The sequence below is a fragment of the Pithys albifrons genome, chromosome 7 (assembly GCF_047495875.1).
Source record: "Pithys albifrons albifrons isolate INPA30051 chromosome 7, PitAlb_v1, whole genome shotgun sequence".
NCBI classification, from domain to species: Eukaryota; Metazoa; Chordata; class Aves; order Passeriformes; family Thamnophilidae; genus Pithys; species Pithys albifrons.
The window spans coordinates 43,324,796-43,350,684 of record NC_092464.1 but is presented as its reverse complement, the minus strand read 5'-3'; the positions used below and the strand labels follow the sequence as shown (position 1 = coordinate 43,350,684).

The following is a 25,889-nucleotide window of genomic DNA, read 5'->3' as shown; positions in this document are numbered from 1 at the left end:
ACATATTCCCTTGCTTGGCTTATTTCCTTTTCAGATGGGTGCCTGGCTCTGCAGCCAGCCATGCACCATGAGGAAAGGATGATTAATATACTGAGAACACCCCTTGGGATCACAACAGCAATGGGAACTCCACCTTGCACAATAGGGCTGACGTCACATCGACATGGTTTCCCCAAGATTTAAGGACATGTTTTGTAATAAAAAAAAATCAAAACAGCGGTGGGAAGAAGGGGTTCAGGCCTAGGGCATGCTCACAGGGAGCAAAAAGGAAAAAAGGACACACAAAACTTCACAGGCTATCAGGTACAATGCACAGCCTCCATGCTGAAAGTGGTTTCTGGCACCACTTCTTGCACAGCTTACTTATGTTTCATCCCCTTACCATTTCTTCACAGCTCTGGGCTTTCCAGTTGCCCACATTGCAACTTCCATGTCTCTCTTCCCTTCAGAGCAACCCAGCCATGCCTTTGCAGGCAAGGCTTGTGCTGCCTGCCTGACTCTCCCTCCCATGCCTGGCCTGCTGCAGCACTAGCTGAAGCTATCACATCAACCTCCATCCCATAGAAAGTGTCTCAACCACCAACAGGCAAGCCCCAGTTCAGGAAGGGAGCTCTCCACCCCACCAGGACAAGTAATCAGAAAAACAAATCACAGCTGTTTGATTTGTGAGGGCAGCTGCCACACAGCACCTCCAGTTAACCAGGCAGATGAGCAGCACAGGCAGAGCACAAACCACACAACCTATGCTGTCAGCCCAGACTGGTTATTGCAAACAGCTGGAGGAGCAACATTCCTTACAAAACATAAATAACACAAAATGCTAAACAAAAAGTCCTAATGACAGGAAAAAGTACATGTTAGGAAGAAATTATTTATTCAGAGGATAGTGAGGTTCTGGAACAGGTTGCCCAGAGAAATCATGTATGCCCCATCCCTGGAAGTGCAAGGCCAGGTTGGACTGGGCATTGAGTAACCTGATCTAGTAGATGGCATCCATGGCCATGGCAGGAGCATGGAACTAGCCGATCTTTAAGGTCCCTTCCAACCCCAACCACTTCGAGGCTGTATGATTCCTTAACAATAACACAGTACCAAACTATAGCCACAGAAAGCAGACAAGTGCTCTGGGTGTTTGAGTTTTTATTTTAAGAGTTGGGAGGAGGATTTGTAGGTTTGTCAAAGTTAACATTCAAGTTTCTGTATTCCTTCCTTTGAAAATATGAATCCACATCATAGTTATTTGGTTTCTGAACAGTTAACTAGAAACACTCTGCCAGAAAGGTCAGTTGGTTGTTCCACTGTAACTGTGCCAATAATTTTGCTTTTTACTAGCTGCATGGCAAGTTGCCAAACAGGAATGAAAGTCTGTCACAGATCTGCTGACATTTAATTTTTGCTTCTCAAGTTCCCTCTCCCTCCACTTTTTTTTTGCCAAGATAAGCTTACTAGATAATACAATTTAGTCTTAACTCCTTGTTGTCTTAAACACGAGGATCAGGACTTCAGCTCATAAAAGCAGGATGGGAAAGGAGATTCCTTATGACATGGGAAGTCAATACACTGAAGGATAACACATCTAGTGCCTAGGAACCAGAGGGAAAGACCTGGATATTTACCACTGTTGGAACTGGACCCAGGAGCTGTCATCCACTCACTGCTGCCCTCCTTTCCACAGCAGAGACAGCTGGTGCTGTGATCCTATCGGCTCTCACTCACTGAGCCGATCTGGATGGGAAACTTGGGTGCTGCACAAATTGACACTGGCAAGACCATGGTTTCCAGTTCCTAATTAATTTTTAAGAGTGATTGGCAGTTTTGCATGTCCAAGTAACATGAATTTGAAAAGCTTTTGTCTCCTGAGCTAAGGACGTTACCATCTGTAACTTTCTATACTTGTCACACTACTTTCAGACATCTCAAGCTGAACACTTAGAAGCTGAAATGCAATGGTCACTTTGGACAGTTTTGTTCATTTACTGGCACTGCAGTCCTGATCTCTGCAAAGAAGGATATCAGTCTCATCTGCTGAGGAAAACTCTTCCAACTAGGGAAGTGTGCTTATCTGTGCTTATACCCCTCCCACCATCAAGTGGCTCAGTTCCTCCCCAGTTCCTGTTCTGCAAGATCACAGCAGCTACTTTTGATCCTGATTCACTTGGGATATAAGATTCATTGAACCACTTGGAGCAGGATTCACCTGACAACTTTCAAATGACTAAATGTCCCAAGATGAGATGGCTGATCTGCCTCTGCATTTGAGAAGGGATGTATACCAGAACACTTTCCACATGCACTTAACATTTCACCACTGATTACAATCAGTGATTAAAGGCCCAATTTATTATCCTAGACTACAAACTGAACACTTCAGTAGGTAAAGCTACCCTCTACCTTGGCCTACTGGTGTCCACTATTAACTTCTGATCCCACTGATCAAAACCAACCAAAAGTCACACTGGAGAGAGGAAATGATTTAACAGTGATAACTGGGCTCTTCTAAGTTTTGTGAAGACAAGCAGAATGGAGGCCAGGGATCTGAGTATCTGAAGGCCCACCCCCAGTAATTCTTTACTCTGTCAGCTGATTTCTTCAAAAAGAAGTAGCAATCCAGTATAGAATATTACATGACAGAAAGATTATTAGTGAGGTGAGACAAAGGAGCTCTACTACATAAGAAGTTGCAGTGAACAGGACAGGTCAGCTGTCCCTGCTGAATCTACTTGTCTATCAACTGCACTTCCTCTCAGGTATGCCTACACATCAAAAGGGAAGAACTGTTGTTTCAGTGTATTTTTCCAAGCCTTTTGAGATAAACGAGTGCTGCTTAAGAAAGTATTCCAACAACATGAAAAGGAGAATTAGTTGTAAAATCAAACCAGGAAGACTTGACTCCAGAGGAAGTAGAACATGCATATCCTTCAACACATTGCTGCATGAACACATAGTACATATAGATGCAACCTAGCAGAGATATTTCACCTATTTTTTTCCTGAAGCAAGTTTTCTGACACTTTTTTATGAAAGCTAAATGAGGCAGGGGGTGGAAGTGCTGGTATATCACAAAGCAAAATGATGTCCCCTTCCAAATAAGCTCAGTACTAAAGCTGAGCAAAGCATCCCCACCTGAGGATCCCAATCAGAGCCAAGACACGTGACTAAGACATAACCCCTCACCCTGAGAAAAAACCCAACCAAGCAAAACCAAACAAACAAGAACCAAAAGCAAAGAAACAAAAAAGCTAAAGCTTAATTAAAAGCAAGACTCCCAAGGCTTTTATTCAGGTTAGGGTCACTACAAATGCACGGGCTGTTTTATCTGTGGGGGTGGGAACATATTTTCATCATATTCTTTTTCAAGCAGAAGCAAAGCAGAAAGGCAAAGTCTCCTGTTCAATTTGTCTATGGGTTCACAAGTGATGATGTACAGATAACAGTGTTTTAATGGCACCTCTCACCCGATGACCCCAAAGTGCTTTTACTTCCCTTAATGAACTCAGCTTCACAGGAGCTTGACAGCTTCATTTTACATTGGAACTAAGAGAGAGACGAAGACATTTATCTATGCCATGCAGCAGCACAGAATAGGCTCCTACCAGCCCAGTGAATCATGCAACAGACCAAACTTGCTTTTGCACAGCATCCTGTCCCAGAGCGCACTGTCACTAAGGGAGGTAACACACTTCCCAGCTCCATCACTCGCTCAGACACTACTGTGAGCACTACTGCACTTTCCAGACCCAGCCCAGCAAAATGTTAAGTCAACAGTGGCTTAAGACACTCCTTACTTCAGGGGCTCAAGACTTCTTTTTACATTATTAATGTTTCCTGGCAACTTCACCCTTCTTCCCCATTACCTTTGGGCAAGGAAAGTCTAATTCTTTGACTAGCCAACTAGGGAAGCAGATTACTAGTGGAAAAAAGAAAACACAAAAAATAATAAAAAAACCAAAACCCACGCCAAACAGACATGTGAAGTTTGATCATTGGAACACTTAGAACCTGGACCACATTCTTGATTACTGGAATTCCACATTGCTGCAATGTGGTCATTGCTTGTGTACATGCACAATCCTCTGCTACATGCCAAGGTTATCTCACTGAATGTGGGCATTGTGGCATAAGTTAAAGAACAACATGAAAAGCCAATATGCCAAACACAAAAAAGTTCTTGCAGCAGAAATGCTTTAAAATTTGATTAAACAACACATTTGAATCAAAATGCTCCAAAACAGTAAGGTGTGCCTGCAACCAACACAGAAGGCCCATTGGTGTACCAAATGAGGAATCACAACAAAGCCGACTTGGTGTTAAGTTATACAAAATCTGCAGGGGCAAGAACATTAGCCAGCTCTCACTTCAGTGTCAGCAAAAGCCCAACATTACTGCTTTGGTGGCAACAGGCAGCACCCTGATTCCCTGTGCCACCATTTCAGAGGTCCAGGTACTCAAATCCTAACGCTAAGGGGCCATTGCTTGGTTAAAGCAAAGCTTCACACTGAGACAGGCCAAGCTGAGGCTCTCTTGGCAAACATTACACAAACAAGATGCTACAGGACTTTTGCACGGGAGAGTTAATTTGTTTTGAATTCTCCATCTTCTGCCAACACAGGATTGCACAAGTTGGGGATATGGGCAGGAAGAAAAAAGTGCTCAAGGTCCAAAAGTTTCTCCAGTGTCATACTTGAGTTGGTGACCTGTTTTTTGCTGACCCCATGTCACTGCTCTCATGCATTTTTTATTGGGTTTTATCTTAATAGCTGAAACAAGTATTTCCAAAAGAGAATCATGCTGGTGCAGAGTGAAAGTAAGCTCCTCAATGTGACTTAATACAGCTTGTATCAGGCAACTCACCCTGCAACTGACATCTTAAATGCAAGTAAACTCTGGACAACTCCTGCATTTCTGCCAAACTAAATGTCATTATTTATGCAGTTCTTTAGTCCCAAAAGACTTAAAAATTTATAGGTCATATTTTTACTTCCCTTTACTGAGAGCAATAAACAAGAACTTACACTTCCCTTGCTCTTACAAGCACAGTCTCGCATTTAACCCTTATTGTTTAATTAAAGCTGTTTCATCCCCCAAGAAACTTGGGCCTATGTTTTTGGAGGCAGCCTAATGGCTCTAAAAGAACTGTAAAGACAGGAGGAGGAAGCCAATTCTTCACAGGCTAGATGTTATTGCAAATTTAAATGGAAAAAATAAAAAGTTGTTCCCATGATTTCTCTACAGTTTTGCAAATCAAAGTATAAAGAAAGATGTGAACTGGCACCTAACTATGTTACTATTCTAGTTCATTCCTCCAGTTTCATATTTCCTATCTACTCACCCCTTCTTCTTGCTTTAACATCGTGTATTTGCTCTCAGTTAAATGGAATTTTTCTAGACTAAATTAAAACTAGAAAAACTCCTTAGGAGGTGTTTTACTGATGATTGGTACCAATCTCTCCAATATCATGGTTTCCAGGTAGATTCACTGTCCTTTGATGCCAGTATTCCTCTTGGCCCTCACACTTTCCATTTTAAGATTTTATTAGACAAAGAGCAAAAGGAAACCAGAGACCATCTTCCAGAGAGCTCTGTTACATGACCAGCTCCATAACACAAAGTGGAAAAAATGTAAAATGAACAGTTAAAAGGGGAATCTCTATACTTTAAAATAAAATTCTATCAAGGAATTAAAAGAAAACTGAATGTGTAGCAAATTAGCAGATTTGGGATAAATAGCATTTAAACCTAGCTACTGACAGAACGGACTGGGGGAAAAATATGGCTCTCTCTATCAAGCCCAATACCAGAGCAGCAATTCTACTGATGTAAGGGCCTTCGGTGGTTTGGGTTTCTACTTCTCTTTGGTCTTGCAAAGCACCTTCAAAGCAGAGCGACTGAATGGATTTCAGGAGTAGCAAAGACATAACAATACAAAATTCCATTTCCAGGACATAACCTGCTACCAGCTTCAGGACAGAAGGCAAAGGTCACTGGTCTCAGTGTTTGATGTTACAAACGTCAAAGTCAACTGATTTTTTGTTTTGGTTTGGGTTTTTTTGGTACTGCAAAGTATGATGTTCTACCATTGATTTTTCCAAGTAAAACTCTTGAATGCCTATGCATGCTGTGCCTTACAAAGCTATTTATAGTGATAGAAGCATAAGGTCATGCTCAAGGCAGAGTAATGGAGATTTTTTTTTCGAATTGCATTTTATTTTGTTACAAATTTCCCTAGGTCACTTCTGATTTATCTCTAGCATACACCACAGGCTCCATGAGCAGGGATTGCTTTCAAAGCAGGTAGAGAAAAGAAGATACCCTACCCTGCTCAGAAGCAGAGTTTACCTATTTGCTGCTCTACTTCCAGTCTGCAGGATTAAGCCTAAAAGCCCTACACTTCATCCCCACTACCTGAGACAATGGCTCCAAAACAATGCTGTGCAATTTCAAGCATCAACATACTCAGAGTATCATCTTTCATGCCATGTCCCAATAACACAATTCATGCTTCATCATCTTGCAAAGAAATGAAGTTTATGCTTATGCCTCCCTTCCCTGTGCATTGTTCTAAGGATGCATTCTCTTCTCTCTCCTTGTTTCACCCTGTGACTTCTGGCACACACCTACGTTACTTTTCTCATCCCTCAGCCTCATTTCTTACCTATTCTTACAAACAAAATTCTTCTGCAATGTTCATGTATTTCACACATGGTACCCCATCTCTCACTTTCCCCTTGAGCACAATCACATCCTGGCTACCCAGCCACAGGTGCCGCCACTCACATCCTTCCAGTCAAGCACAGAAACAGCAGCTCTAGTTCTTCCTGACTCTCTCTGCCTCAAGAGAAAACACAAGTAACTACCAATCAGGAAGAGCCTCCCCTCGGGGAAAAAAACACAAAAAGCCTCAGACACCAGCAAATCCCACTACACACTGCCTAAGCCACCACACACTCAACACTCAGCAGCTTTTACCCTAAATGAAGAGCTGCCTGACATCTCACAAGCTCTCTTGCCTTCCCTTCAGCCAGCAGGTCATACCCTTATTTCCATGCCTTGTCCTTCCTCACCCCAGCCACACCAGCAGTAGCTTGGGCAATCAAGGTAAGGTCCTGATGACAGCAGAGAAAGCAGAGGTTAGCTTCTCCCCAAACCAAAACACTTTAGCCTTATTTAGCACACTAACCCCAAAACTTTGTATCTGCATTTAGCTTCATCACAACCTAATTAGCACCAAACCAAACTGCGGGTTTCCCCAAGCCTGCCCTACTCCAGCCTCTTCCCCAGCAGCTTCCAGTTGCAGCCATTTGGCTGGTGTGCATTTTGATTTAAGAAAAAGTAGATACAAAGTCCACACTGTATTTTCAAATAATTACAACCATTGATAGGAGAGAGCAGGGCTCTGAAAGATCGTTGATTTCAAGAGGAGAAGAGAACTAGCCTTTTGCTATTGTGTTTGCTGTAGCTGTCCCCGGACTGAAGATCATGTACAGCTGTGGCTGTGAAGAAATACATTTTTGCCATCAACTCTCACAGCTGACACGCAACTGAAGACACAGACCAGTTACAGCCAAGTGCACACACTTAAGGTGTTACTAATGGCAGGAAAACAGCATAATCAGTATGTGCCAGCACAAGCCTGTGAGGCAAAAGTTCTTACCTGCCTGGCCACTCTCCGAGCTTCCCAATAAGGTTTAGAGTCTTCCACAGCTTTTCCAATCTTCTTTACCAGTTCATCCAGTTTTACTGTTGCTTCGACCAGCACAGAGCGGAACTTCTGGCGTGCATCCTTCAAAATGTTAAGGAAGGAAAAAGACAGATTAGAGCTATAAAAATTATTTCTACCTTCATTCAAGTGCCTCTTTAGATTCACACACAAGCTGACACATTCAGAACAGTTACTGGCATTTGGACTAAACCAGAATTCTTCACCAGAGGAGCCCAGAACTGCATCTGAAGGCTGGCATCCTGGACACCAAATCCCGGCCTTTCAGAGACAGCTTTTATACAAAGCTTACAACAGCCTGTTCTAGATGTCACCTCTGGCAGGGTTGCTCAGAGAGGAATAGTTTGTAAATTACTCAGTGAGGAGGCGAACAACAGCATAGCAAGTTCTGAGAGGGAATTCAATGGCAAGGACATCTCAGATAGACAATGCAGAACAGGGCTCACAGGCAAATCCCCACAGCAGGCTGGCCAATCAGCTGGAATTGGCATCTCCTAAACATTAGCATGTTCACCCCTAGTACTGGTCCTCTCAGAGAAACCATCTGACAATGCAAATGAGGATGCTTTCTGCACGAAGAACTGGACACTTCCCACATAGTGTATTTTCAAGTCAGCTCTTCTTTGCTTTTATAAACACATCTTACTTTGATAGCAGCAAAAAGTTTTCAGGTCCTCATAGCAAGACTCCCTGCCATAAAAGTGCATCCTTTCAGCTATGGTTTGTATCAATGGGTAAGAGCACCTACATTCCATTTCACTGTTAATATTTACTACATTTAAGAAAAGTAAATTCCAGCTATTTTTAAACTGGATGAGTTAAATGATTAGCTAAAGCAATTAAGATATTTTCTCTGCTCCACTGAAATGTCCACACCTGTAAGCAAAGTGATTCTGATTTCAATCTCAGAATGCAACACAGATTCTACATACATGAAACTATTGCAGAGTGATGCAAATTCAAGCTGGGACCTGGCCCAGGTTTTAAGGAGATGAAGAGGAAAGGCCATGTGAGCTCTCAACAAGGCTTGAAACTCTAATTAAAGAGCAGCATTTATGTAGACTGCTGGAGTGACATGCTGATTATCAGGAAGCAGCTGGCTTGAAGAAGTACCCTAATTCAGGAGCGTTTTGTCATTATTGTTGAGGATTTCTAGAATGCAAAACTGTTTATTCATTGGAAGATCCAAAATACATTGGAACTTGCCACTAGGCTCTCAAAAGTGGGGGAAAAAGTGCAACAAGACATTAGTTTTTACAGTAAAAGAAAGACATTTCTGTAAAGGTTCCTTGTTTCCTTTTTCGTGTTACCTAAAACCTGAAGCAGCACCAGTAATATTTCAGTCCACTGCAAATAGCTTTGGATTCTTCAGGTACTCTAATTTATTTTAAGCAATTACTCAAATGGGTAACTAGCTCAAAAATGGAGAACTAAATGCACATTAACTTATTATTTCATTAACTCAAATCCAGTCAATAATCTCATTTCTGAGTGAAAGCCTGAAATTTATCAATTAAACAATATGTATCAAGTCAATGATTTTCTCAGTGAGAAGTTTGAATAATTAAATGACTGGACAGTACATGGTTTACTGCTAAAATGAGTTTCACAAGTAACTGAAATAAGGCTGCAAGCATGATGGCTTCATTGCAAGAAAAAAACTAAGTACTGAATATTTAACAAAAACAATCATGTAAGTACAGAAACAGAATTAAAAGCTCATTTCTAAATGAGTGAACCTGAAGGTTTGTTTTCACTGTCTTTGTCAAAGCTACATATTATGATACCAGTTATGCAAAGCAAATAGTTCAGGTGAAAAAAGTCCTATATAGTGATTCATCAAAAAATTCAGTTCTCATGTCTTAAGATAAGCACTTGGAACAAAGAAACCACCACTACAAATCTGTGCTTAGAGACCTAGTCCAAATTTATTCATGTATAATTGTGTACAGTATTATCCAATAGGAAAAAGATGACTAGGCTCCACCTGGAGCTTAAAAAAACAAACCACACCAAAAAACACCAAAGACAGAGCAATCCAATTAACAGCAAGTGTTACTTTGTACCCATTCATCTCCCACTAGCTCAGATGAAGCAGATCCAAATTACTGAGCTGTAACTACTGTAACAGGCACCTGAGGCACAGGTGTTGCCAACGGTTAAGCACACATTTGCCCACAAGCACAGCCCCACTCCACACAGTACTTGCACAGAGCAAGGAGCTTCAGCTGAAAAATATACTGGTGGGAACTTCCAGTTTCTCATTTTCCCCCAGAGATGCCTGGTTCCTCTTCTCTTCCAGTAAAGAGCAATAATGAAAACCGAAACACCCCAGAACTTTACAGCCATATCACCCATCACATTACTTATTTTCAGTGACATTTATTCTCAGGCTCCTGACTGTCAGGAACACAAGCCTGCAGGCTCCAACACCTTCTGCATGAGAGAACAAGCAGATGCTCATTCTCTGTTGGGATCAGTCCCCCTTCCAAAGGTTTCCAGCCATCCCCTTGGGACAAGGCAACAAGATGTGGAGGTCTCTGAGAAGGTGTAATGCCAAAGCCATGCCCTCTCCTGCAGTACAGTACCCTCCACTGGCCTCAATTAAATTACAAAGCAAAGGATCCCACACTGTACATCCACACCACATGTGCTCCTGTGCATTCACACCACCCAGCCTCCTCAATCCAAACTGATTCAGCTCTCACGGGCTCAGTGACCGCAGCTCCTACTTGGGAGCTGGGCGGCATCTCCTGTGAGGAGGGTCACAGCTTCCCCCTGCAAACACGCAGCTGTACTCTATGTGTCAGCCCTGCCACGTGCTGGCAGAGCAGCTGTAAAAGACATCACCCTTGGGACAGTGCAAAATTCCCCTAGCAGGTACCCCTGGGGAAGTCTGAATAGAAATACAAGTGCAGGAGCTGTTCTTACTCTTCACGTGGAACCGGGGAGGTCAGAAGTTCCAAGGCAATTGCACCAGGGCTTGGTGCACTTACATGACATGCAAAGTGCATCTGTGGCTCATGGGAAGAATGGACCTGTGGTCAAGACAATAATTTGGGAATTCATTTAATTCACTGCTTTATGTCTGGCTGTCTATGTTACTGTCAGTGAGACACTGCAACCTACATGTGAAGTGGTTCAAAGCTATAAATCCTCTTAATGCTGTTTTCTGTAAGGACACTCATGTCAAAAGCTTAGAGACTCATGTGCAGCACATCACTGCAGCTCATCCGTGGTCCCCAGCACAAGGTAAAGCCCTACATCTGTGTTAGGAAGGCAACACATCACCTTCAACTTACTCATCAGATCCCCTGGTGTGATGTCCCTCCACACAAGTGTTACTATCTAGCTCACTTCATTTAGACCTTTATCTAGCACACGTGGATAATAGGAAAATACAGCAATCCCTGCAACTTTTTGTCATGAGTAGGACTGAGACAGCATAGCATATGCCATACACATCTTCTAGCAGAGTCCTCAATCCCCCGTTTCTGTATTTCAGTTTCTTGGAAGACTGTGGCATACCAGCATAAATGCTATTGACAAAAGCAAGTAGGCAGCCTTAGGTACTCACCCTGTGCTTCACAGCCACCATTTCTGGGTGGGTTTTTAGGTTTTGAGGGAGGACTTGTTTGTTTGTTTGTTTTAAAAGCACATGGCTTTCTCTTTCTCATCCCTGCACTGAATACATACACAGACCAGGATAAACTCGAACAGAAGCAATGCAACTAACAAAAGACATCTTAAATACCTAGAAAACATTTCTAAAGCACATATTCCCCTCTACTCACTCCTTATCTTCCACAATAATTTTTAAGAACACCTTGCTGCTGATTTTACAAACAGAAAGGTGACATTGAAAATGTTAGCCAGTCAGCTTTCAACATTTTCTATTTGCTCAAATGAGATGATGACAAACCTTTCCCAAGCTAGACAAAAGCCGATTAAGGCACGTTACCCTTAATGTGTGTTGCAAGGTTACAGCCTTAAAAGCAGACTCTCACTACCTGGGAGCTTGTCATACACAAACTCTAGCAGGCATAGCATTCAGTGCACCTCGTGAGCAGCTGCACTTTACATTTCAACATCTTTTTCTACGGTTGCAAGATCTCCATACTCATCAACTTTCTTCCTGGAAATCCTTAGCACTTTTCTCCCAAAATAGATTTCACTAGCACTGTCTTAGGGAGCATGCCAGACCTCTACCCCATATATGCTTTTATTGCAATAGTTCATTATTAAAGCACCCTTTGTTTCCAGTAACTTCTTGTAGAGCAACTATTTGATACTGGAACAAAAGAGAGATCACACTTAAGGACAGGCCATCTATACAGGAACATTCTGGAGATCCACTCTCAAATGCCTGAAGAAACTAAAATACAATTTTCCACTTATACTGCACCCGTCAGAGAGTAACGCATGCTTGTTTTCTTTTCTCAGAAGTGATGGTGATGAGCTGGTGTTAGATGCCAGATGACAGGCAAATAACTATTTCTGCCCATCAAATGAAACATGTATTTTCAAACAATTTTCTTTTCAGAAGGAACTTAACTCATCACCCAAGTATGAAGCATCTTAGTACCAAACACATCTAAATTTCATTTACAAAGGTTGTTTTATGATCTTTCTGCCAGTTTAGGGTGCAGAACCTCTGACAAGCCATTAAGCCTGCCTGGGAGGTACACAGGAAAATAAATTGCTGACTGAGGGACAGGCTTCATCTATTTCCAAGAGGCTGGCAGTACCCATACCCATCTTCTCTGCTACAAAGACCTACCAGCTGCAAAAGCTCATTTCCAAGCTAAAACAGCGTCAGTACCATACAGACATGCCAGACAGATGCATATGCTGTGCTCAGAAATCTGCCTTCAGAGCATCAAACCGGTTAAAGACATTTTTAACATCTATTTGGTACCTGAGCAGTTCAAGTAAACCAGACTGGCTACCAAACCTTAAAGTACAAGGAAGGGCATAAGCAGTATTTTGTTTAATTTTAAAGCATGGGGAAAGGTTGTCTGGGTTTTTTTTCCAGGCAGCTACTAATTTGCCATCTGAGAACAAGAGAAAATGGGTATCTGAAAGTTGCTCTAACCTCCTGCTTGCAGACAGTTACAAGCTGAGACTACAAATACTTCTTACAACAAATATCTTCAGTTTTCTTAAAAGAAGAGAGGAAAGCAGGCAGAGCAGGGCACTGGGTGGTCCTTCCAAAACAAGATTTCTCTGCCTAAGCCTTCCTCCTTCAGGCTGTAAACTCACTTGGGTAACAAAATCTTTCCAGGGTCATAGCAGAGGAAGGAGCCTTTCCTTACTCATCTCTGGCTGAAAGCAGAAGGCAAAACAACAAGCAATTTGCACACAGGAGACACTTCCTATGGAAAGATTTGTCCTGATAGTGCTGGACAAATACATCATGTATGTATCATCACAGTGCAAAAACCAGCAGGAGCACCAGCCAGTGAGCGGCTTTGCCCTTGTCTGCGTATTCTTTTGTGGACACTGGAAACCACTGCCCAGGGATACTAATAAGGCGGCAGATGTTTCTACAGAGAGATGCCAAGCAAGCATGCTCAGAACGAGATTCCTGCCACTCATAGGTCATTTTTCTAAAACGTGAAAGATGGAGGATTTTTTTTTTAAAGTCTACTTAAAGTTCTTATGTGTGACATGATCATCAGCTTGAGTTTTACCTCAAAACCAAGGGTTTTAGTGAGGAAGTAAGAAGCAATTCTAAATAGTTGGGGGACATCTATCTGCTTGCCAGTGGGAAGCAGTGAATTAATTCCTTGTTTTGTTTTGCTTGTGCATGCAGCATTTGCTTTGCTTATCTAACTGTCTTTACCTCAACCCACTTTTTTCTCACTTTCACTCTTCTGATTCTCCCACCCCACTGGCAGGGAGTGAGTGAGCAGCTGTGTTGTGGTTAGCTGCCAGCTGGGGTTAAGCCATGACACACACAAGTTCCCCTTCTGAGAGGGGTTCAAATGCTGACAAGGCTCACAAGCAAAAGAGCACCACAGCTGATACACCCCTTCCCTTTGACTCTATTCAGAATCACCCAGGGTGACCTTTATGATAAATCCAGGACAAAAGTAACACAGTGTGTTGCAGATCAGGACTAGAGGATCAAGGCAAGCACACAAGAAGGATCCTAACCAGGCCCTATTCCAATGAGCATGTCTGAAGGCAGCACTGTTCAGCGCTGGTTTCCATGTGCAGCCGTCTCCCCTGCACAAACACGGGCAGTCTCATAGATCCAGCAACACAAAAGCTCTCTCTAACAAAAATCACATTTGGAATAGCTGGGATTCCAGTGGTAATTTTAATGGTATGTGCTGCATTTCCCCTTCCCACACTGCTGCCAGAGGGTCTCTGGGTAAATTTGTTAACATCTGAATTGTACTTCCAAGAGCAAGTCAAAGTCATGTATAAGTTGGCTGGATTGGTGAGTCAGGAACATTTGCTAAGTACATTTGCAACTCCTGATGCGAGTTCAGATGGAGATGCACTTCCAATAAACAGGAAAAAAGCTCAAATAGCTAGGCGCCACTCGAACTGGTATTTGGCAAAAACATACTTGTATCTCCACTGCAAGATGTTTCCACCTCTTCACAGACGCTTCAAACATAAACAGGGACTCCAGCGAAGCCAAGTGTTAAATCCCTCAGAGGACTCTTATCATCCTTGTGCTGCGTCAGTAACACTCAGTGTTGCACTTAGTATGAGCAGCACTATGGATTTTAAATCAAGCCTAATCAAAGATTCATTAACAGGCAATACATTAATGCAATATATAACCACCAGCCACTCAGTGCCCTTTAGCAGCCCTGCAACTCCTCCTGAACAGGCTGTGAGCATCATCAGGTCAGGATATTTCTCCAGGGTTTAACAGGATAGGGGTCAAAAGAGCAAAAAATGAGTAATTCTTCTGAGTGAAAGAACAGATGTAGCCAACTTCAACATATCTGTCCGAGTCATGCCATGCATGTATATCCACTGCTCTCACAGGTGGTTTGTGTGCAGAACGTCTTTTAAAAGATAAAAAAATGGCAGGGTGATCAACTTAAAACAGAATTCCCCATTTTATCACCTCTGTAAGCAGCAGACACCAGTGTTTTGTACATCATTCAAGCACAGACATGCCTGTGGCTACACCAAGACAGTGTAGTCTCAATCCTCTACTGAATTCAGCCCCCTAACACTTTCCATTGGGTAAAGCACCATTATTACTCCCGTTTTGAGAGATAGACCTGAGGCACAACGAGAACAAAAGCATGGGGTTTAGAAGCATTTAACAGCCTTTTTTTTCCAGTTAATGGGAACTAGAGACAGACAGCAGTCCCATTTGAAGCAACTCACACAAAGGTACACACAAGAAGTACAGAACAGTCTTGCAGAACTCAGATGCCACAGGGTTACTCTTCCTGCTTATCAGAGAGTACATCAAGTAACAAAAACATGAGTGTCTTTTTCTACACTTCCTTTAAAGAAATATACCTTCTACTCAAACATTCCCATTGCTTTTCCAGAAGATTTAGGGGAAAAAAATCAACAGTGGGAATGTAGGGACCACAAAGTAATCCTACACAAAACTGGCAGTCAGCATCTTGTGCTGTAAATAGCATAATGATACATCCCTGTTCCCATTAAAGATACTGAAAAGATGAAGAAAATGATACAAGCACCAGGATAAATATAACTCCATTGTTTTGTTAAAAAACACCCCCACACACATTTCTTCTAACGAAATATCTTGCAATAGCAGGAACACCCAAAAACTAAGAAGGGGTAGCAAGAAGGACCCAAGGCAGCTAATGACAGCCAAAAGAGCAAATCTTCCAAGGCAAACACATCATGGCTCTCCTAGAAACCCACATTTTCAAAAGCATTCATGGATTTTGGAAGTCTTTGAAGCAGAATGAACACAGTTCTAAGCTACTCCTTCCAAACTCTGGATTTATCCTATAAGGCTGCTTGGTAAAGCCATCTTTTCTTGTTCAGAATATGAATGCAGAGATTTTCTTCCAGCCACGAGTGTTGTGTGTTGTGGGGATTTTTTTAATACCTTTCATGTAGAAAGGTCTTAAGTCCATTTAAAATGTATTTATCAACATGTATACAAATTAAGCCTTGCTTACATCACTGAACTGCATTTGTCCTTAAAATTAAAACATATAAAAAGCAATGAAGATCTTTACAGATAAAAAATTATGCAGTTGCATGATATCCTAAACTGGCTTTGATCCAGTAAGATTTTTGGGTGAAAAACAAAGAGGAAACATTCATGAAAGCATACTGTTGATAATATTTCAATTTAATTCCATTAAAGACTGCTTATAGTAAGTACTACAGGCAGATCTGCAGTAAACATTTAATGACACAGAGGTAGAAATAGTATAATCATACTCTGCACTATCTGACACCGAGTATTTATTAGACTGCATAAATTAAGGAACAATTTGACAAGAAGCTGGTGTGAAAACACTGCTCCTTCAGTCACAGTTATATCCAGGAGCCTTTCAGCCTTTACACCTCAGCGTGCGTAACACACACAGTAGCTACAATTCTGCAGGCCAAACAAACACTTGAATACAGGAATAATTTTAATCAAGCAGTAAAATTCCACCTTAAAGTCACTGGGACTTATTTCATGAGTATGCCTTTGCATTATTTTTACTATTCCATCTGCTTCACAATATGTCCTCAGTGCAGGGTTATCCAGGCAACTGCCCATAGCACCATCTCAATTTCAGTACCTCAGCATGAAATAAGGAGAGTGAAAAGATATACATAATGATTACTTTTTTCAATACATCTATATAAAGAGTCCTGAAGTCCATTTAATTGGTACTGTTGCAGACTAGCATGCTGATTTTTAGAGTTCACTCATAACATTTAAATCAAGCTAGTGACACTGAACAGTCTTCACATCTAAAATGATATCATTTAGTTTTGCATAACAAATAGTTCCCCACTCCACTAAATTTATTTGCCAATATGTGAATGATCTACATACAGAAAATGCAAACAAGTGGGGAGAAGAAAATAGACACAAGATAAGGCTTCTTTGTTTCCAAAGAAGCTCATAACCCTATTTTCTGTTCAGTGCATCCAAGTGGATACTCCACTATTTTTAAATACTACCAGGAATCATCCCATGCTCCAGGCACCATGTCATGAAAAAACACACACAAGAAGAAATAAAGGAAACCAGAGAGTGACATTTTGAAGGTGCAGACAGAAATCTACAGATGTACTTTTATAGTTGGTTCATCACTGCAACCTCAACATGTTTGATACAGTATTCAAAATGTTGCAATGATATAAATATTACTTAGGACATAAAGTCATCTATTATGCCAGTTTTTATTAAGCAGCATGTTCATCTTACATTTCCACTGGGTTTCTCTTCTTTGTTTTGCAAACAAAAGAAAATGTAGGCACACAAGTAGGCCAGTTTGGTTTGCTTTGCCATTAGATCAATAACGTTGAGCCTTCCAGAAGAACTACCAAGTAGCTGAAGCTCAGATTTGGAGATTTAGAAACAATTTCTTCAGAACTTTCTATTAGATTTTTAAGTATCCAAGAAAACCTCTTTTTACAACTAGGAAGAGCTTTCCTCCAACTTTCCTTCATTACCTGCCTTGCTCAGAAAGTACTGACAAAAAAGGCAAAGTTAAGATGCTTACAAAAACCCCAAAGAGCCACCAAAGAGAAGATCCTGGCACAGCACTATATGTAAAAACCTCTTAACCAAATAAACTTTTCCTGTCTATGATTACAAGAATGCAAACCCAAACCAGTGACTCGTAAAAATAAAACTTGACTAAGCTTAGTTTCCAAACCTAAAAATAAGGTTTGGCAATGGTGGGGTGTGAGGGATTCACACTGTCAGCATATCTTCTCCCTTTCTGTTCCAGCTATTAGCTCAATTCATACCTTCAAAAAAATCACCACCAGACTCTTGATGCCAAATCACCACTCAGCATGCACAATTCAGGAGGCAAACTACTCAGAAATACTGTCCGGTTGTTCACAAAATCCAACATGCACAAAAGGAAAATGCAAGGATAAACGCTGTACCTCCAGCTCCGTCTCTCTGCGATTGATATCATCTGTAGATTGATTCAGTTTTTCTAGCTCCCCCTAGAAAGAAAGAAAGTCAGATGCATGATAAGGAATCTGGGGAAAAAACATGTCTGAGAAGGCTCATTCAGCATTCCCACTGAAAGCTCACAAGGGCTGTGGCTTACAAATTCAGTGAAAAGAGGAAAACTTGATGTGTTTAGTTTAACTTTGCCACTGGTCTTCTACTTTGCTACTTGCAAGCAAAATAATCAGAGAAGCTCTATAGTTTTATGTTAAGGCAATACATTTCCTGTTCTGGCTAATTCCTCACTATTACAAATAAACATAAGGTACACTAAGTTCTGTCTTGTTAATCAGTATAGTCAATATCTGCGAGGCACTAGGGAAACAGACACACCCACTCCAGAAGGATTAGCATAAAGTTAGTACTATCACAGGAGGCATGCAGTGAATGCACAGAATTGATAAGAAACACTCCTGAAGCACGAGAGACATTTTACTCTGGATTTTTGGCAAACCATTTCATAATACAACCAATCAATGGGACATATGATTATGTTTACAGAGCCTGCCTTCATGCCAAGATTTTGATCTCTTAACAGCAAAAACAAAGGTGTTAAATCCCTTGAATAAATATGTACTAGAGGTGGTGTTGGCATGAATGAAATTATTGTAAAAATAAAGCTCATTCTTAATGGCTTTGTTACCACAAAAAGCAACCCTCAGGAGCAGACTCAGATAGTCTTCTTTATTTGAGCAACACGTTACTCCGTGTGAGATCCTGCGATTTCAACAGGAGCGTTCAAACGTTATTTAATTGTCAACCCGTGTAACAGAATCCACCTTCAAGTGTTTAGTTGTATAAACTGAACACTGTGAATTGATTGTCACTTGAGCCATTTCCCACTAGATTACAAGAATGACTCTGGTTACAACCAGAAAAGAATTAATTGCAACAGTTTAGCTCTCTTATCCTCGGAGGTCAGATTTCTTTTCCCACTCCCAGGATTTGGAAGACACCTATTTGTGTATCCACGTTGGCCAAAAAAGACACTCGGACAAAAATTACCTAATTATCTCTCACTGTAAGGCTACAAACCCCACAACCGAGACGGAAACAGACACAGCCGCCTCTTTTTTCAACCAAGCAGAAAACTTAACAAAAACAGTGTTTTGCCAACAATGTGCAAATCATTTAAGTGGAAACACGTTGCAAGCTGTTTGTAAGGCCAAAATTAGACTAATAGGCACTAAGTGATGGGCTTAGCTTCTCAAAATCAGGGCAGGAACAAGCTAGCGCCTCTGGCTGAGGGCCTCGCTCTGTGTAACCATGTTCTGTGAATTTTGCAATTGCTCTGCTCGGCCCTGCAAAAAGAAATGCTCACGATGGAGAAAAGAACGGCAATTACAGCGAGCAAGGGACCTACGCCAAGGACCCTCTCAGCAATGTACACACATGTTATATTCACTTCTGACAAACGGTCCCAGCAATGCTGGAGGCAAAAGCCATAAATCTGCAGAGACCTAAAAATACATTTCATTTCAGTGGACCACAGCGTGCTGAAGTTTGCACCAGGCTATTGGTCATGACACGATTTGGGGGAGAAAAGCTTTGTTTAGAAACCATGCAAGAATAAAAAATTCTTGCAGAAAGCATGCATAGAGAGGAAACACCATTTTCCGCTGAAGATCCTTCTTTAAAGAAATCATTTTAATTTAAAAAATAAATCGACGTTTTTCCCGCATTTATGGATTTCCGAGCACCAGCTCTGTTCCACGAGCAAGGTCACGCCGTCATGGTAAAAAATAAGAAGGGGAAGGGGATTTCAGCGGGAGGAGGGGAAGGGGGGATGCCGAGCGGTGCCCGGGGCAACAAAGGGCTGGGGCGCCCCGGGGCTCCCCCGCATCCCGTGGGCGCCCCGACCCCCGGGCTGCTCCGCATCGCCGCCGCCTCGGGGAACACGTATGTGCACAGTACATGCGTGTGTGTGCACATGTATGGGCACACGCAGCAAAAAATAAAGGCAATCCTTATTCCATGCAGCCATAATAAGAGTGTTAAGATACATTTTTAAATGAACACCACCCCCCCACGCCGAGAAGGCAGGCTCTCACCTGGATGCGGGGGTCCACCTCCTCCTCCTCGGGGCGCGGCGCCTCCTCGGCGGGGCGGCCCCGCCGACCCCCCGGCTCCATGGCGGCGGCTGCTGCTCCTGCTGCCGCTCCGGATCCTGATCCTGCTGCTGCCGCCGCCGGCACCTCCCGCCCCGCCGCTCCCAGCCCCGGCTCCGGCTCCGGCTCCGGCTCAGGCTCCAGCCCCGGCCCCGCCTCCAGGGGAACCCCTCCCTCCCCACAGCGCCCCCGTCTCTTTGTGCATTCGCGCCGCAAGGAGGAAATCGACGCAAAACTGCGGGGTTTCCTTTTTTCCTCCCCTCTCTTTTCTTCTTTTTTTTTGTTTTTGTTTTGTTTTGTGTTTAACCCTCCCTATCGCCCCTTTTCTTTGGTGTGCTCCAGCCTGGGTTTTGCCGCCCCCCCCCCCCGATGGCGCTGCCTGGAAGCGGAATGAGGAGTTTCAGGTGCAGGGAAATGCTAATGACACCTTGGTGGTTTCCCCCCGCCTCCTTCTTTTCTTCGTTCCTCTTTTTCAAGCTCTGCTGGAGGATGACATGCCTATGGAGAAGAAAAGCAGAGAGAGAGGGAGGAGAGGGAAATACTAAGAGCACTTTCAACAACCTTGAAAATTCAGATGAAACCCAGATTTCTATTGTGTGGCAGCTGGGCAAGCAACTATTGTAGCTAGTTCATGGAGCAGAAAAGGACATACTGAAGACACATTCTTTTGTTGTCAGTAAAAAGGAACTTGCAACAAGCACTGATAGTATGTCCATGCATGGCTCCTGTCCAGCAAAGCATTTGAGATTCGTGTCTCCTTAATCACAGGGGCAGTGCCCATACTGGTACCCAAACACTAATGGGAAAAGAGTGGGCAGCCCTTCTGATGAACAGTGTACCTGCAGGGATGGGAACCAGCATCTCTTCACCTCACTGGCCTCAGGCACGGCTGAACCCCCTTCTGCAGGCTGCAGAAAAGAAATAAAAATTTAAACAATTACTTTCTGTTCCCTTCTTACAGTTACAACCATGACAGACCAACAGCACATTCCCTTGATGTTGAAAAGAAAAATCATGATGCTTTGTCTTTTTCCTCTTCAAGACACAGAGGAGACAGTCCCACCAAGTCACATGGACCAGGTTACCCACCTAGGAAAAACAAGAAGTAGCAACAGACTCAGCCAAGGCCATTCCCCAGTTCACACCAGCCACACTGAACTGTTTCCTCACTCCCTCTGGGAGGATAAGAAGTCATTTTGAACCGATGAGGAATGTATCTTTGTCTTAAAAGTATCACTTTAGATTTAACCCCATTTGTGTTATAAAGCTCTCCAAAAGGTAACAAAAAAAAATAAAATGAAAGTTTAGATGTGGTGAAAAAAGCAGCTTCCTTTATGAGAGTGAACGTGAAAAAAAAATCTCAGCAAATCAAAAGAAGAAAAAAAAATCAACATTCCCAAGGTAACTAGGGTAAAAAAGGAGGTAAAAGAAAAGCAGTCAATGTCTTCCGAATGCCATTAAGTGACTGGAAAAAAAAGAGGAAAGTGACATAAACATTTGAAAATAGTATAAACATGCAAAGTGACACCAACAAACTAAAATAATCAACAGAGGAGGTGTTGCAAAAATGCAGATGGGTTGTTTGCAACATCTTCCCTTCTCACAGCAGAAGAAATCATGTAAAGGGGAAGGAAAAAAAAAAACAAACAAAAAACAAATCAGCCAAAGCCAAGTGTTTACTCTGACTGCTGTCCATTAAGGGAATTCAGTGAGTACGCACAGCCAGAGGTTTCCAGGGCCCTGGCGTTAGTCATCTCTAATGTGCTGTGGCTCATGCCAAGACTGTAGTGGTCAAAGGTCCAACATTCTCATCATCCTAAAAGAGCACAGCAAACACAAAGCTGTGCATGAAAGAGTCAATGTTCACAATCCTGCTGTTATCAGTTTCATTTCTAGAAAACAAAGCTACTGCTACTGGCACAGCTACTGCAGCTATGCCATATTTCTCCAAAACTTACTCTGTCTGACCTGTGACAATGTCACACACAGCACTGCCCACTGCTTGGGGTACAGAAATGCTCTTTCACAGACGTGCTCTCCCAAAGGGATTTGTGATGTTTACACAAAGGACCCCATTCTTCCACTGCCACCATGACAATCCCTATGATTGTTACAGCTCAGAAAACCTCCAGCCAAATTCATCAATCTGCTACCATCAAGGCAGAGCAAGCTGTCTCTTTCCTCAGCTGTACAACGGATTTAGCAAGTTGGGAGAGCTGCCTGCAGAGCTTAGTACTGTGAAAAAGATGGTACAGATACACAAGCCCCTTCCCCCACGGCTCTGAAATCTCTGAGTCCTGAGGCCATTGAGATAATTTTAAATCAAATACACTAGGAAGATTTACATATAATAAAATCACTGAAGAATGCACATGTCATATGTCTGTCATCACTGCAGACATCAATAAAGCATAAACTGAAAAGTGGCCTTAAGAAAAAGATTTGACAGAAAAGGGAAAGGGAGACTACTCAGTACACATAAAGAAATAAAAAATAATAAAAAAACTCAACACTATTATTTACATGTTCAATGTTTTCTCTTCCCCATGAAAGTTTTGGCTGAAACTGCTGTCTCATGCAAAGGGCAGCAGAACCTCACAAATATCCACAGAACAATCCTGCACATCACATTCTCACACTTCATGTTTGAGTGTGCCTGCAGCAGGTTTGCCAGTGGCACCGAGCTGTGTGGTGAGGTCGACAGGCTGGAGGGAAGGAATGCCATTCACAGAGACCTTGGCAGGCTTGAGAGGTGGGCCCATGGGAACCTCATGAAGTTCAAGGTCAAGTGCAAAGTCTTGCACTTGGATCAGGGCAATCCCAAGCACAAATAGAGCCTGGGAGGAGAATGGATTGAGAGCAGCCCTGAGGATGACTTGGGGATGTTGACAGACAAGAAGCCTGACATGACCCAGCAATGTGCACTCACAACCCAGAAAGCCAAACACATCCTGGGCTGCATAAAAAGAAGCATGACCAGCAGGCTATGGGGAGGTGATTCTTCCCCTCAATCCTCTATTGTGAGACCCCACCTGGAGTGCTGCAGCCAGCTCTGCGGTCCCCAAAAGAAGGATGTAGACCTGTTGGAGCAAGTCCAGCAGAAGGACACAAAGATGATCAAAAGGCTGGAGCACCTCTCCTGGACCATCTCCCTTATGAAGACAGGCTGAGATAGTTGATCAGCCTGGAGAAGGGAACACTGAGACCTTATAGCAGCCTTCCAGTACTTAATGGGGGCCTACAAAAGAGCTGAAGAGGAACTTTTACAAGAGCATGTAGTGACAGGACAAGGAGGAATGACTTTGAACTGAGGATAGATTTAGATTAGAGATTAGGAAGAAATTCTTTACTGTGATGGTGGTGAGGCACTGGAACAGGTCCAGAGAAGCTGTCGATGTTCCATCCCTGGAAGTGTTCCAGGTCAGGTTGGATGGGGCTTTATGCAAACTGGTCTAGTGCAAGGTGTCCTTGCCTGTGGCAGGGGATTTCTGTGGACCCAAACAGTTCTGTTAGTCTAGGATTCTGTGCTCCACTTAAGCCAATACTGTGCAAGAAGTCAACTGCAGACGATGGCGTTTGGGTATTACTTTTGCCAACTCATGAGTGATCTCATCCCAGCAAATCTCTCCTACACAGTCTGTTGAAAGCCAGACACCTCCCCAACCCCACCCCACTCCCAGTCATACTGACCTTTTCACTTCCCCCACAGGTCCTACATGTGCCAAGGCGCCTGAGTAAAGCCTGCACGAGGCTTGACCAAGACAGTCTGTGCTTTCTCCTGTATCAATATTTCAACATGTTCATCCCAAGTATTCAATATTTGAAGAAAGCACTCTGAAGTTAAGACAGGAAGAAACAGCTTGCTCTTTCACTAATGGGATTCCAGAGTGGCCACAGCAGAGAATTAGCCCGACCTGTCAGGTTGGGCTGCAGTTTAACATGAACTATGCTGGAGATGGTACCGCTCAACTAAAAAGCACAAGGAGAGGTTCTGGTGCAGGAAAAGCCACAATCCAAGTTGCTTCAACAACCAATTTAATTGCACCAGGCAACACCTCTGTGTTGTGATATGACAGCAGGCACTTAGGGTACAAGCCTGGTCATTAACATTAGATCCTGGAGCACAGAAATTTCTGGGCAAGGGCAATGCTCTGGCCAAGAGCGCTGTTACAGTCGCACACTTGGGGGAAGTTGCATGATAATCTCTTTTTTTTGGTCCCACAGAAATCCTCCGTGTACAGGCAACATTTGGCAGGGGAAAGATTGAAATGTCTGTACTTTGAAGGAGGAATACAGAGAGAAATTCTTACCCTCATTCTGAAGAATGGTTTGTAGATGAGGTATTACATTTCTGAGTAGCCATTGGGGAACCAGAAGTTGCATTTTGAATAAAATCAGCTGGGAAGAGGTATGCATCAGTGAAGAACTGCCTGAGGAAACATCCTAATGACTGTAGTTAATTTAAAGAATAAAATTCAGAGGGAATGGAGTGTAATTTTACATATATTTGATAATGGTAGATTCTGAATGGATCTTAAGGAAGAGTTGTGGTTTTTTCCAAATCTCATCTTATACTCAAATTTGTGCTCATACTTGCCCTTAAAGCTTGCTTCTCCTCAAGCATGAGAGGCAAAGGCCTAAAATACAAATCAAAGCTGCATTTCTTTCCTCAGAAACATGTGTCTTCTCTTTTTGAACACTGATAGCATATTGAGGAGAGTTCAGGACTAATTAAAGCTCACTTGATTACTAAAGACACATTTCAGTTCATGGAAAGCTTTGAGAAGAGAACAGCCTGAGAGACAAAGCCTTGCTTACAGAATACTGTCCCTCTCCTCAAGGCAACTGGAGACATAGTTCTGCTCTGAAAAATTCTTCTGCTTCCATTGATGACCATGCTGGAGGCTAACTTCCAATTGGCTTCAAATATTGAAGCACTGTTGCAATTTAGTTTTAAACAGCTTATCATCAAACAAACACAAAAGACGTATAAACGGTCCAATTCTAGGGAGAAAACCCCCAAATATACAAAACATGGTCCCCTAACATACATTTATGAGCTTAAAACCCATGTGGTTTCTTAACTGAATTAACCCTGCAGTCCAGTTTACCATACTGACTTTTGCAATGTTACACCAGATATTAGTTTAGCCCAGGGAATGTCTCATTTAAAAACAGAGCCACCATCTCCATCTTCCCAACTGCAGTGAAGACATTGCTCTCTCACCATTCAAATCCCAAATGCTTTCCTGGTTTCAGAAGTATATTGCATGTATTCAAAACATTTTTAAACATTAAGTAGCATCTCACCCACAGTCACAGTGCATTTGAAGATCTGGTCCTCCATTATTTAATCTTTTATAAGAGGATAAGCACATATTTTTCTGAAAATATGCCCTGCATTTATGGAAGATTTTAAATGTCCTGTATGCATATGCAGGTTTCCAAACACTTTAGAAGTGGTCAGACTCAAAACTTCCCCTTACTTATTTCTCAAGCAAATTTGCACACTTCCATACTCACAGTGGTTGTGACATGTTTGTGCTCTGCATTTTAGAAAGCACTAAAAATCAATTATCTCTCCGATACCAGTTTGTAAGATGGTATCACCTTATGAACTTTCACACACAGACACATTAATGGAGCTTGAGCATCTGTGGTACAAAAAATTGTAGATTTCCCCACCTACAAGGAATGTATTTAAAGAAAAAACCCCATTCCAAAATACACTTTGATTTCACTTCTCTTTAACAAGCACCATTTAAAATTAAAAATAACCTCCAGGCTTCACAGGGCTACAAAGAAAGAAGGCTCATTTAAAGAGGTACAATCTGTTTTCTAGCCACACTGATCTTACTATCTTTCATAAAAACTAAAGACAAAGCTTATTAGCAAAATTATCTGCTGG

At 42.4% G+C, this 25,889-nt stretch overlaps 1 protein-coding gene across 1 annotated transcript in view; it reads right to left on the bottom strand.

Moving 5' to 3' along the window:
- SH3BP5 (SH3 domain binding protein 5) overlaps positions 1-20,149 on the bottom strand; it is a 51,766-nt gene extending 31,617 nt beyond the window's left edge. Inside the window, exons 1-3 of the mRNA XM_071561201.1 lie at positions 19,925-20,149; positions 17,804-17,866; positions 7,652-7,780 (exon numbers count right to left, since the gene is read on the bottom strand). Coding sequence (XP_071417302.1) covers positions 7,652-7,780; positions 17,804-17,866; positions 19,925-20,005 — 273 coding nt within the window. The 5' untranslated portion in view covers positions 20,006-20,149. The remainder of the gene's footprint in view (positions 1-7,651; positions 7,781-17,803; positions 17,867-19,924) is intronic.
- Positions 20,150-25,889: the final 5,740 nt, after the last annotated feature.